This window comes from Lipotes vexillifer, unplaced genomic scaffold, assembly GCF_000442215.2.
Source record: "Lipotes vexillifer unplaced genomic scaffold, Lipotes_vexillifer_v1.1 scaffold484, whole genome shotgun sequence".
Lineage (NCBI taxonomy): Eukaryota > Metazoa > Chordata > Mammalia > Artiodactyla > Lipotidae > Lipotes > Lipotes vexillifer.
Genome location: NW_006786458.1, coordinates 1,305,202 through 1,318,781, shown reverse-complemented (window position 1 = coordinate 1,318,781; position 13,580 = coordinate 1,305,202). Strand labels below are relative to the sequence as shown.

The following is a 13,580-nucleotide window of genomic DNA, read 5'->3' as shown; positions in this document are numbered from 1 at the left end:
CACTCTTTCTGTATTGAATTCTCAGCTTTTCCTTGCACATACCATCAGTGTGACTGGTTCGCCATCTCTAAAAGTGGGCATAGAAATAGTACTTATCTTTTAATGTTGTTATGAAGCTTTTAAAATTTAATATATATGTAAAATAATTGAAAGAGTACAACTCTATATACGTGTCACTGATGAATTTGGCTTCGGAAAGATGTTACCCACACATGCAAACTACTAGGTACTGCTAGTTTTGAATGGTGTTAAATGAGTGAAAAAAATTGCTTTCATTGTGTTTCTCAAAAGCTTGAGGCTAATGTCAATATTGGTGTAATTTAACTGTAAGTGAAATTATGATAGATCCAATGTTAAGTTCAGGTTTGAACTTCATTCATATGTAAGCTCCTGGGTTTCTAGATTACCGGTCCAATGATAAGACATATACTTGCCACACTGGCATTATCTATGTATAATACATGGTTTGGCTTTTGGATCAATATTATTGATGATACGTGAAAAAAATGGATCCCAAATGCATATTTGATTTAAAAATCACTATACATACATACGTACATACATACATAGACGCTCATGCGCACACCTGCACTTATACATGGGCTCAGGAATGAAGTCTTGTGTAAATAAATGACTGGTAAGACACTAATTTTAAAAGGAGTCAAACCTTACAGAATTTTCCTTGCACTGAGAGGAGCAGTCGGTTGAATTGTAGGCCTGTGCAGTAGTCACACATTCACCATTGCTGCACACCTAGAAATGAAGTCACCGAGATGAATTAGAATTACTTGCTCTTAGAATTTGCATCATTTGTTCTATTGTGAAAAACCACATGTAGAATCTCCTGTGGAAGAAGAAATCCTCTATAAATATTCAATGGTTATTTGAAATGTGTACTGCACATTCAAATACTGTTGTATACAAACATTAATTATTATAATGTCTATGTCCTTATTAATTCTTCAAATGTTAATCTATCAAAGATTCCACCATTGTAATTGCAGCAATTTCTTCTATTACTTCTATCAGGTTTTCTTCTGATTTGATAAGGATCTGTGATTGTTTATTTCACAGTTGCTGGTTGGGCATTTTGTCAAAATCCATTAATCTTCTTATTTATACTTATTACTTTTGTTTTGAATTATGCTCGTTTTGGGGGGGTAAGTTTTATGATCAAATTACTGTTGTTTTGTTGCTTGTGGTTATTGCCTGGCTTATCTTAGCTCATTTATTTGTCAACTGTTATTTTTATTTTTACCTGTTTCTTTAGGAAAAAAGGTTACATCTGGAAATGTTTTTCCAACTCTATTGAGGTATAATTAACAATTAAAAATTGTATATATTTAAAGTGTATATCGTGATGACTTTAGGTACTCTTATACATTGTGAGATGACCACAAACAACCTAATTAACCCACCCATCACCTCAAATAGTTACTTTTTTTGTGATAACACCTAAGATCTACTTCTCAGAAAATTTCAAGTACACATTACGGTATTATTAACTATAGTCACCATGCTTTACATTAGATCTCCAGAAGTTATTCATTTTATAACAGAGAGTTTGTATCCTTTAACCAATGTCTCTCTGTTTTCCCTACCCCTCATCCTCAGCAACCATCATTCTCCTTCCTGCTTCTGTGACTTTAATTTTTTTAGATTCCACATATAAGTGAGATCATACAGTATTTGTCTTTCTGTGTCTGGCTTATTTTGCTTAGCATAAGTGAAATATCCAAGTTCATCCATGTTGTTAAAAACGATTTCTGTTTTTTAAGGCTAAATAATATTCATATATATATATATATATATATATATAAAGTCACATATATGTGTATATATATATTTACATATATAATCACATTTTCATTATCCATTCACCTGTCCAAGGACATTTAAATTGTTTCCATTGGCTCTTGTGAATAATGTTGCAGTGAATACGGAAGTGCAGATATCACTTCAATTTAAATTCATTTTCCAGTTGGCTGGAGTACTTGACTATTTTTCTTTTCAGAAAGTAAATGCTGTCTAATTTTACTGTATATTGTCTTAATCATAAGGTTGTGAGGGTGTTGTTCTATTACTTTACACTCTGAATAATAGCTTGGTTTATATATGGTTTTAGGGTCACCATATTTCTGTTTCCCAAAACTGGATTTTGCTGCATTATCTTCCGGCATCTTTTGTTGGGGATAAATATGATGGTAACTTGATAATTTTTCCTATTGGAAAATAATGCTTGCCTTCTTTTGTGCTCATAGAACATTTTCTTTATTGTTGACTTCATGGTATGAAGATAAGTCTAAATGCTCATTTATTTTTATGATTTTTTCCCGGTACTGAGTTTTTACTTTATGCATTCCTAAGCTCGGGGACATTGTTGAGTATTATTTCCTTAATTACATTTTTTTACCTCTATGCTGTTTCCTTTATCTAGAATTCCTATTAACACTGTATCAGGTTTCTTAGCACTGTTTCTCTTGCTTTTATTCATTTTCTTTTATTTTTAAAAATTTCCTTATTTTTCTGTGTTAAGAAGTTTAACTTCCAGTTTCCTTTTTTTTTTTTTTCCTGGAGTTTCTATTCCATGGCTTACTGCATGAATTGCAAATAAACAGGCAATCATGATTCATTGTGCACTTTGAAGGCAGTGCTTCTTGATTTCAAATTATATCATTTTTATAGATTTAATATCCTTCTAAATAGTATAAAATATAAATTTAACTTATTTATAAAGGATTTTCCTCTTTTTAAAAATGCATCTGTTTCATAGGAGACTATCATCTTTGATATCTCAGACTGGTCTCCTTTGTTCACTGTACTGAATTCTCTTATGTCTGTTGTTTATCTTCTTTCCTTATGCTTATAGAATGGGTTTTCTATATACATGATTAAACACTGAGAAACATTGTTTTAAAACCCATGTAGACCTCACTTCAAGTATTTCAGGCTCAACTAAAGGAAAATACTGAGATGTATTTTATTTTGATTTTGCTGTTCTGTATGTTTAATAAAGAGATAACTACAGAGACAGTTTTTGAGCAATTCTTCTCTGGTAGAGAATGAAAGAATTAACTAATTTCCTCTCTCTCTTCTCTTTTCTCCTCTACTCTCATTCTCTCTGCAGTCTACTATCTTTCTCTCTTACCGTTTCTCATCTTTTACTTTTCATCTTTTTTTCTTATCTATGTTGTAAGTTCTATAGTATAACTAAGGAAAAGGGCACCCAGGGGTAATGGGATATATTTGTCCTCTTTTCCCATGCCAAATTAAAATTTACCCAGAAAGAATAACTACTAAGAGAAACTAGAATGTTTTTAGGCATTTAAAGTTCCTCAAGTCTAAAAAATAGTATCTCAGAATAAATATGAAAATGACAAATTCTGTCAGTAGTGCCTTTGTTATATACCTCTACAGACTAGAGTTTGATATGCATTGATTCCCTCAATAGGAATTGGTTCAAGAATTGGTACCATTGTGAGTGGTGCACTTCTGTACTAAGATTTCTCTAGAAGGAATTAGGCAGTCTATGTGGTGGTACATGGTCGTGATGTGTTTGCACAATCACGAAGTGTTCCTTAACAACTGCTCCGCTATCAATTTCTTGGCTTAATTCCTGCCATTCTGTGAAAGGGATGTCATACGTTTGCTTTGTACCTCAGGCTGATTTTCCTTACCTGAAGTGAGTAGAAAATTATTTGGTATTTTCTTCAAACCAATGCCTCATATACTCTATCTTACTGAACATCCTTGAACTTTCTAGTTTGTGGTTGGTACACATACCCAAATTTTCACAGCTATTAACTCCTCGCCATTTTTATGTTTATTTAGTCCTTTTACTGGGAAACTGTATAATTAAATCTATGGACTTGAAATAGAGGTCTCTATGAAATTATTAAATTCTGATTCAGCTTTTACATGCTGAATTTTTACTTTCCAATTCATTTATCTATCTCATTATATGAATGATACTGTAATGCTTGTGGATGGCAGTGTCAAGGGGTGGTGCATATCACAGAAACTGCTCAACTTCAAAATTGCTGATTTTCTCTACAGCGTTATATTTTTTCAAATATTCTTGTGTTTATAAACCTTGATGAGATGGCTACTGTTTTTAGTTTACATTCTCACGTTTTCATCTTGGAGTGATAAAGCCTTTCCAATCAGGCTTCACTCTACCTGTTCAATTTAATTTTTTGCCATTTCACTTGGAGCTCCAGTCACTCTGAAATTGTCAGCTACCTGTCTATGTCATACACTTGTACCTTTGCGTATTATGTAGGTATATTTCTTTTTAAAAAGTCTTTTCTCATCTTCTGTGTGTTGAAAAATGTTGTTCATAAAGTCAGAGCTGAAATGTCGCTCTAATGGCATCAGAAGATGCCACTCTGTGTTCTACAAGTAAAGTCAGTCACTTCCTTTGGACTCGTGCACATTGATCACATCACCATGAAAACAGTTGAGTTGGATTGTAGTGATACACTTAATTTAATCTACGAAATTCTCAAGTACACTCATCTTTATATCAAGTATGTCCTGCACAGACACTGGCACCATAGTATGTGCCCAGTAAATATGTCTGAATGAATAAAATAAATGAAGATTCTATGGCTACTTCATAGTCAAATAAATTTTAAAAAATTCAGTCTATAATTTTATTGAACATCTACTGTAAGACACTAATTAAGCACATTTATATTTTCATAATTCGTATAACAAATATTAAGCAAAATGAATATTTACTGTAGTGTTACTGCTACTCTGCTCAATTAAAAAAATACTGCAGAGTTTTTTTCTGTGTTCCCATATATAAGCCCTCTGGAACCATTTATAGGATCCAATGAGGTTTTAAGTGACTGGACAAGCAGTTTTAATAAAACAAAGGGCGTTCATCTTAGCAATCCATCTCCACATTTTATTCCAGGAGCAACCAGGCCAAAATCCTTAGAATCGTGGTATAAAAAAAAAGTTTTGCATTCAGTGGCATTCTGCTTCAGAGGCTTCTTAAGGTGATAGATCTTTTCTTCTCCAAGGACAGAAGAATGCTGCCCACCTGTGCAGAATGTCTTTCCACATTTGATATCTCTGAAGGAAAAGAAGAGTATTCTCACACTTGGGACCAGAAATGCAATAGAAATTTAGAGACTAGGTTGCAAGTGAAGTGGCCCGATCACGTTTTTCTAAACCAGGCTTGTCAGAGCCCAGGAGAGGCTGGGTAAACTGTTGGACCCTGTTTCCTGACCCTGGAAACTGAGATGAGTAGACAAAGATGTAAAATGATTGTATTTCTTTATGATATCTATGTAATTCTCATGAAGCAATATTAGCTCAAGTTTGCAGGAGAATATTTCTTATTAGTAATTTGAATTAGCATAACTTGAATCAGGATATTAAGATTTCCTTCTTACTCTTTCTTGCGTGGAGCACATCAGTTGATTCTCACAACAAATCTATGAAGTTGCTATTATTATAACCCCTGCTTTACAGATTAGGCAGCAATTGGAAGTGAGAGAAGTTAAGCTGCTGCCCATTTTTAGGATTATATTTAGAAGCAAAGTTGAACTTGATTCTAGGTTTTTATTATTGTTGTTTTCAGTCCAAATCCTGTTTGGGGGCATACAGAAAGCCTTGCCAGATGTCAGAAACAAACCCAGAAGTGGGGGTCAGCACATGCTTTTTAAAAATCAGATCTAACATCCCATTGTCCCGTTCTGTCTTCAACTTCAGCGTCTACCTTTCTTTCTTCTGATGGCTTTCCTTCTTTTTTCCTTTTCTCCCCTTTTCTACTTATTTTCACCCTCCTTCTGTTTGCTTCTTCCTCTCTTTTTTTGTAGCTTCTTTTCCTCCCTTTCTTCCTAAGAATCTTAAATCTTTCCCATCTTTCCTCCTTGTGTTCCATGACTTTCAGTTACAAAATACAGAACATAAATGCCGGTTAATTCCATCAAGGATGTGTGCTCTCTCCCTTCTTGCTTCCCTTTCCTCCTAATCTCCTCAGTAAAAACAGGCTGGCAGCTGTCAGAACAAGAGCTGTTCTGATTTTGCAAAACACTCTGAGAGGGCACGTACTTTTCTTTACAAGGCACTTACTTTTCTTCACAAGGAATTAATACGTGTTTCTTGTTTTTGCAGTATCCAAATTTATTTCCAATTTTATTCATCTTGTAGCAGATATCAGAACTGTCTTTTACCTCTGGGACCCAAAAACGGTATGATAAAAGTAAAACAATGAAAGCATGAATATGACAAATCATAAAATGCCTTACTTTTCTAATGTGATTGAAATTTCAGTGTCATGTAGCAGTGAAGCAGAATGGGACAAATAAATAACTTAAAAACTATCCTATTGCCTCGGGAGGATATTTTAGGAAGGAATATGGATATAAAAAAGAAACAAACATACCTTAACCCACATACTGAGCTAGTCAATTAATATTAGAGGTAAAGTCAATGAATATGAAAGGTATTATTCAGAAAGGTGCCAGGTAATATCTGCCACAAATGGCACTATCTCCAATCTTGTCCCCAGATTCCTAAGGGACAGTAACAGAAATAACAGCTATTAATTATCCTTATCAATCATTCACTGTAATTGTCTCTCACCTTTATCAAACAATTCAGAGCACTGATCATCCCAGGTGGGGCAATTCCCCATGAAGCAGTAGCCTTTTGCATTCTTGCAAGGAAATCCATTTATTTGGAATTGGTCCTTAGGACACCTGGAAGAGTGGCCAGTACACATCTCAGGAAAATCACACTCATCTTTTGCTGGTCTGCATATAGATGCTGCTTTTTTCAACTGTTGAAGAAAAATGAATAGATTGAATCTTGGACACCCATAGGTTAGGAAAGGTTCAGTAAGTCGGAGGAAGTAAGGAGGTTGACCCATTTAATTTATCTAAAAAAGTTTTAAGGATGGATCAGGACTTCCCTCTCCATTCCACTGAGAATTATTAGCATTCTTGGTTTTTATGTAATTTTAGGAACAACAAGTTGGTGTTTTTGAAATTTGGTATTAGAGCAGCACTGAGAAGAGTTGGAATGGACATAAAATGGAGAAATGAAGCGTATGTTCTGTTCATCTTGCCTTCTTCATCCCTTTAGTACCTCCCTTTCTCACACCCCACCCCACCGTACATGCACAACTGGGAACGCCTGACTCTAATGAGGAATCACCACTCCCAATAAATCAGATCTTTTCAGATGAACTAAAAACATACCCAGGCTCTCGCTGCTGGAGGGCACGACATGGAAATATTCTCTCTCATTCAGCCATTCAATATGCATTTAATCTGTGCTGGGTTTTGGAAAGATTTGAAGATGAATAAAACACACTTCCTTTCCTTTGTCAGTTCGCAATCCAGTGGCGTGAAAGAAGTGTCAATAAACCCTTAGACAGAGGCATTTGGACTTTTGGTCATCTTTCCTAAGAATATATCTCCAGCTACTAGTCACTGTCACTTTCCAGTTCCAGGATAACCCTTTTCCCTTTCAGTTCACTGTTGTTGGGATGCCGTTTTCCCCCTCAGCTGAGGTGAACTAGGTTGGTAATGATCGACAAAAAAAGCAAGAATCACGTTAGTCGTATAACTCCACTCCTAAAAGTCCAAGCACTGCTTACCTGCTTCTCCACTCCCCAGACCACAACACTGCTTAGTATTTAGAAGTCTGAGCATCTCAGAAGAGGCTGTATTGGGTACGAGCAATCTTAGCTGCAATCTGGGATTAGTGGTGGAAGGTCATTCAGTGGCCAGATGACTCTTTGGTTCTATGTATACTTAATAAACTGAAAACAGAGAAACCCAGTCCTAGCAAAGGATCTTACCTGACAAGATTCACAGCATTCTCCTTCTGCACAACTAAATCCTGGCTTCAACATACATTTGTGTGCCTCACAGCAAGGATTAGTGCACTCCTGGCAATAATCAAAAATGAAAAATTAGAAGCAGTTTGTAGTTTGGCTCCTGTTTGAAGAGTTAATTTGTGGTGCTTCTATGCAATTTAGCCATAATTGTTTTTCAGAGTTAAATCCAAATGCATGGTCCTTGGCTATGATATGTATACAAAGACTACTGCTTGCAACTGGTGTTTGGGACTTTTACTTTGTTTCCTTCCCTTGTGCTGTTCAGTACTCCACAGCTAATGATTCTCACTGGTAGCATACAAAGCCCAAAGTTTGTGACCTTCCATTCTCCTGATGACTTCTGTTCTCTGGAAGAGTCCTGCTGCTTCTCATGCTAAATGTTGGGTGTGAGATAATACAACTTCTGATTTTGTATTTTCCTCAAGATGCTAAATATTTCGGGCTGAACTTTTAACAAAATGCATCGTTAGATAATAATAACAGGATGGACACTTAGACCCTATCTGCTGAAACAAAGTTAAGACTTCAAAATATTGTCTGCATCCTGTCATGTAAGGTACTTCAAGTGTTGGAATGAAACTGTAGAACCATTCCAAAAAATGCGCATAGGCAAAAGCATCACTTTCCAAAGTTAGGATTCTCTTTCCATTTAATCTGAGACATTTGAAAAATAGAAGCTGTAACCTCTGGACCTTTGCTGCCTCCGCTCTGATCTTGGAGTCTCTTCGTGGCCAGAGTGAATTTTGAATTGTGCAGTGTCTAGAGCATAGCTACTTAAAATGTGGTCCTTGGACCGGCAGCCTTAGACAACCTTGCAGGTTGGTAGGAATAGGATCTCAGTTCCACTCCAGACCTACTGAATCAGAATCCACATTTTAACAACATGCCCAGGTGATTTATGAGCACTTGTTAATGTGAGAAGTCATTATCTAGGGCACATACCTATATGATGACCTCTTGAAAGAAAAAGCTCCTATGTTAGAGAAAAGCAGAATAAGAATTAATTTAAAATATGCTTCCAAGGCTTATTCTAAATGTACCAGAGACTGCAATGAATATGTGTAAGTTTAGAAGGTTTCTGCTCAATTAACTTATCTAATAATGTGAACTGGTCAACAGGGACATAGACTAGCCTCATAAGACCCTGAGTAAAACTCGATTGACTGACTGTGAGGGATTTTGTAGAACAGATTCCTACTGTGCATGAGAGATCAGACTTAACGACACCTATGAGCCCTTCTCACAAGAAGAGCCAATTAATGTATAAACCAGGCTAATGTGGTGCTTTGAATCTACAGCAAGATCATTACATGACTTGGTAAGAAGCCTTGCATTGAGGCTGCACCAACAACTTGTTTCCATTTTTTTTTTTTTTAAAGCACAGTTTTTAAAGCTTTACAAGAATTACCATGGTTGATTAATGGCTACATCCCTGTCTAGATTCTAGCTGAGGTTACACTTTGTAAATGTCAAGGCAACATCATTTGCAAATACCTGAACAGGGCCACAATCACACTCTTCTGCATCATCCAACCTCTTGTTTCTACAATATGGATAATCACTTAGCTTATCAGAAAATGGAATATTGAACATGCACGTTGGCTTGTAATCCCTGAGATATTGCTGGTACTGGGTTTTGCTGCATTTACTGAATTTTAGTGCAGGAATGCTAGAGAGAGGACGAGTTAAAAATAAAGATTAATCATATCAATGTATAGTGGTAGAACAGCTATGAAAGTTCTATGAAGAATTTAGAACAAAAAAAAACATATGTAAATGATAGACTCAAGGTCCATTTACCTTTTTTACTCTTGTCTCACTGTTAGAGCAGAGTAGTAGCTGGGCTCTTTATAATAGAAAATGTCTTATTGAAACACAGCCAACACATACTATTTTAGTGAAAATACTCAGACTATATATCCTCCAGAATATCCTTCCTGAAGCCCATGGTTTAGACCAATTCTGCCTGCTGCTCCCATATCACTTTTTATTTGCCCCACTTGAAATAATCTATATATTTGCCTACCATCCATGCAAGAATACAAGCTTCTCAATACAGGGACTGACTCGTGTTCAAAGTTTTAAAAAATAAGCACTAGTTAACACAGTGCCTGGCACAAAGTAGTTCTCTATAAACATTTTCTGAAACAAGCTATTAATATTTAGTACGCTCTTACACATCTTAGGAATGTGATATATTACTCTTTAAGCTGAAACTTGCCTCCCTTCCGTCTTCCTTTTGTTTTGACTCCTTTGTTATTATTATTGACACAATGATTGGATACAGATGGACTTTTAAAGTCTTGGATACGTTTGAGTGGGATGTTATGGTCCCCCCAAAATATTACTAATTATGTAGATAATGATGTAAAATTAGATATCATTTACTGAGTTCTTACCCAGGAGATATTAGGAAAATGCCATTCCATAATAACAATATATCCCTACAATATTGAGTTTTACTCAAAGCCACTCCCCCAATATTGAAATATATTCTCTATGTTGTTTAAGCCTCACCTTCCATCACTACCCATCACGCATTTTCCCAAAGTACAGGTACATGGGTAATCATCATGCCGCATCCCAAGGTTATGCCCCAACTGATGTGCCATTCTGCTTGCAGTTGCATTTAGGTCAGGTAAAAGATCCTGATGCCAAAAAAGATGCGCATTAGAAATTTCTATAAGATAGTACACTACAGTACATAAAACTTTGAGCTAGTGGTTGAGAGCTGGTTTCTAGCTTCTGGTTAACTAGTATTTTATCTAAGAGGTCGTGGACTTAGTTATCTTCCGTTCTTGCACCTTAGTTTCTTCAGTTATATAATGAGGTTGGACAAGTAACCTTTTGCAGTATGCGGGCCTCTCACTGTTGTGGCCTCTCCCGTCACGGAGCACAGGCTCCGGACGCGCAGGCTCAGCGGCCATGGCTCACGGGCCCAGCCGCTCCGCGGCATGAGGGATCCTCCCAGCCCGGGGCACGAACCCGTGTCCCCTGCATCGGCAGGCGGACTCTCAACCACCGCGCCACCAGGGAAGCCCCAAGTGACCTTTTGGATGTCTCTAACACTAACACTTCGAAAATTTTTTTTTTTTTTGGTGCAGTCATTGTTGGTTTTATATAGACTCATTTTTACAAATAGCTCAAATTTATTAATTAAAATCCTACACAATAAAATAAACATTATTGATTGTCTTCTATTATTAGATATTCAAAGGGAGTAAAAATAAAAATATGTGAGTTTTGGGTTTCCAATTTATAGTCTCACATTAGGCGATAATGTTATACAATCATGAAGAGGCAGTTACTACTGTGAAAAAAGTCAGAAGATCAGTAATGTAAAATCCAACACAGAGTTGATAGTTATCTCTGTTCTTAGTTCTATTTCATGTTTTAATCTCTATATTAATGAAAAAAATTAAATTTCCAAAGAGGGGTGGGATATCAGGTTACTGTAAAAGTAAAACACCCCTAATTTGGTGATTTCATCTTACTCATATGACATTTAAAATGTGTCCTGGATGGGTTATAATGTCATAATTGGAGTGGACAGCCTACATTAGATTAATTTGACTCTATTATGCAAAATTTTGTTTCTAAAATACCATGGGCAAAGGAGTAATCATAAAAAGAACCATAGGAATAATAAATCAGGTAGTCATTTTAATAAGAACTGGCTTTTAAGTTCAAGGTCTTACAAGACTTGCTTAAGCATAACAACAATTAGGCAGAGACACTATAGGAAATCAACCCAAACCTTGATATCTTAAAGAATGTCTTAGATAGTGTTATTTGGGCAGCATTTACTAGAAGTGTAGTGACTTGGGAAGGGATCAGGTAAACAAGGGGAGTCAGCAGTATGTAGGTTTTAAGCTTTCTGAAAGTGAATGGTAAAGCCATCTAGGTATGATATTTTCCACATAAGAACAATTATCCTTACTTGCTAAACCAGCCATCAAGTTTTATGTACATCACATGTCCTTATAAATAACTATATTTAATATGCAAAAGAGCTTTCCTAATCTTTGTAGGTTAATTCGTGTATGATATTCATATAAACTCTGGAAAACACTGGTTTATCTTCATTATTTATCTATAGTTTTTAATAAAACATTTCCCATTTAATAATGGAAACATGACAGTTTCATCATGACATTTTGGTGGGAATGTATGACTGGATGCATACATGGTCCCTTTCAATAGGACACAGAAGATTACAGAAATCTAAGGTAAGCATTTTGATTAAGTAATATAAGTAAAACACAGCCCACCTTAACGACATTGGAGGAATAATAGGGCAGGCATATACCCCCTGGATAGGAAGTTCCTTGTGCATGTGTGTAGAGCCACTTTCCACTATGAACGAGATATAAATAAACTCGTAGTTCAGTTAACACAAACACTGAAGTGCAGTGAATCCCCCCAATGCTAGTGCCTTGGCACTGGAGTTCTGGAATTGAGGATGACCTTGGTTGATATGAAGCTCATTTTAAACCTGTGGTATTTTAGAGGCATTGAGAAAGTCTATGTAGTCTTGAGTTGGAATCATAAAAGAGTACTTCCCCCCAAAAATAATAATAAGGACAGAGTCCATTTGACTTGACTTCAGTTTGCCTTACACTCAACTTTGGATAAAACCACTTAAAAGACCAAAAAAGTTTAAAGTGTTCAGAGGGTAAAATGCAACATAGTGAATGGACTCAACACCATGATTAATTTGCCATGGTTGAAAATTAAAACAAAAAATTAATCAACCATAGAAACTCATAGAGAATTTGATAAGTATAATCAAACATTTAAAACACTTGTCATGTGAAAACAGGTCTATTCCTGGATTATCTAAAAAGACAGATGTAGATGTGTATATTAAAGGGAGCCAAATTTGACATGCTTTCAAGAAGAACATTTAGAGTTGGACCACTTTAAAAAGAACTATCATAGGCTGAAGGGCCATACGTAGAGTATAACAGAGACGATTCAAATACAAGAAAGCTAGTCAGGCTAGATGACCCCTTTCAGTGTTTAACTTTTCTGATCAAGAAGATATGCTATATTTCTTTCTTCACTACTGATATGTTTCTGTCCCTACATTTTAAAGTCTTAGTATTTGACTATGCATATTGGAAGAACTTAGAATTCTGGTCTTCCCAGACTCTGGAGATCTTGGGAGAATACCAGCTTTGGAGAGGAAGCACAATCTGGATTCTGACTTTGCTCATGGTCACTGAAAGCCAAAAGTCACACCGTGATAATATCATATATGGTATCCAATCACTTCTAGATCTATGTGAATATAGAGGGAAGACATATAAGAAACCAACATAACAAGTTCTAAATATGGTGCCCAGTTAGTCATTTAGTAGCACTCCCCCATATCTCTATTTGTAGACATACTATTGGTGTGTGAAGCTACTGCTCAGAGTAAGAGATACACATGGAAGTAAAAGATTGTCTCCTTATACCAAGTTAATTTTCCTAGGCTAATTTATTAAGTATTTTAAGACATACATACAAGGAATAGGCAAAAGAGCTAATCTTGCCTGCTGTGAAGGTCATGATAATATTTTACTGTATCTCCATAATTTTGGGGCACAGTAGTACATGAATATCTGAACGCAACCACTATTCTCCTGGAGATATGTGTTATGGACCATCCTGGATATGAAAATCAGAAATGATATTTGGAGGTCTGGTTCACTCATCAATTTGCCAAAGG

At 35.9% G+C, this 13,580-nt stretch overlaps 1 protein-coding gene across 1 annotated transcript in view; it reads right to left on the bottom strand.

The window, feature by feature from the left end:
- Positions 1 to 13,580, bottom strand: part of ADAM7 (ADAM metallopeptidase domain 7) — a 172,387-nt gene that overhangs the window by 138,052 nt on the left and 20,755 nt on the right. Inside the window, 8 exon segments of the mRNA XM_007472327.1 lie at positions 673 to 753; positions 4,881 to 5,085; positions 6,091 to 6,193; positions 6,604 to 6,799; positions 7,826 to 7,915; positions 9,359 to 9,533; positions 10,382 to 10,512; positions 12,136 to 12,220. Coding sequence (XP_007472389.1) covers positions 673 to 753; positions 4,881 to 5,085; positions 6,091 to 6,193; positions 6,604 to 6,799; positions 7,826 to 7,915; positions 9,359 to 9,533; positions 10,382 to 10,512; positions 12,136 to 12,220 — 1,066 coding nt within the window.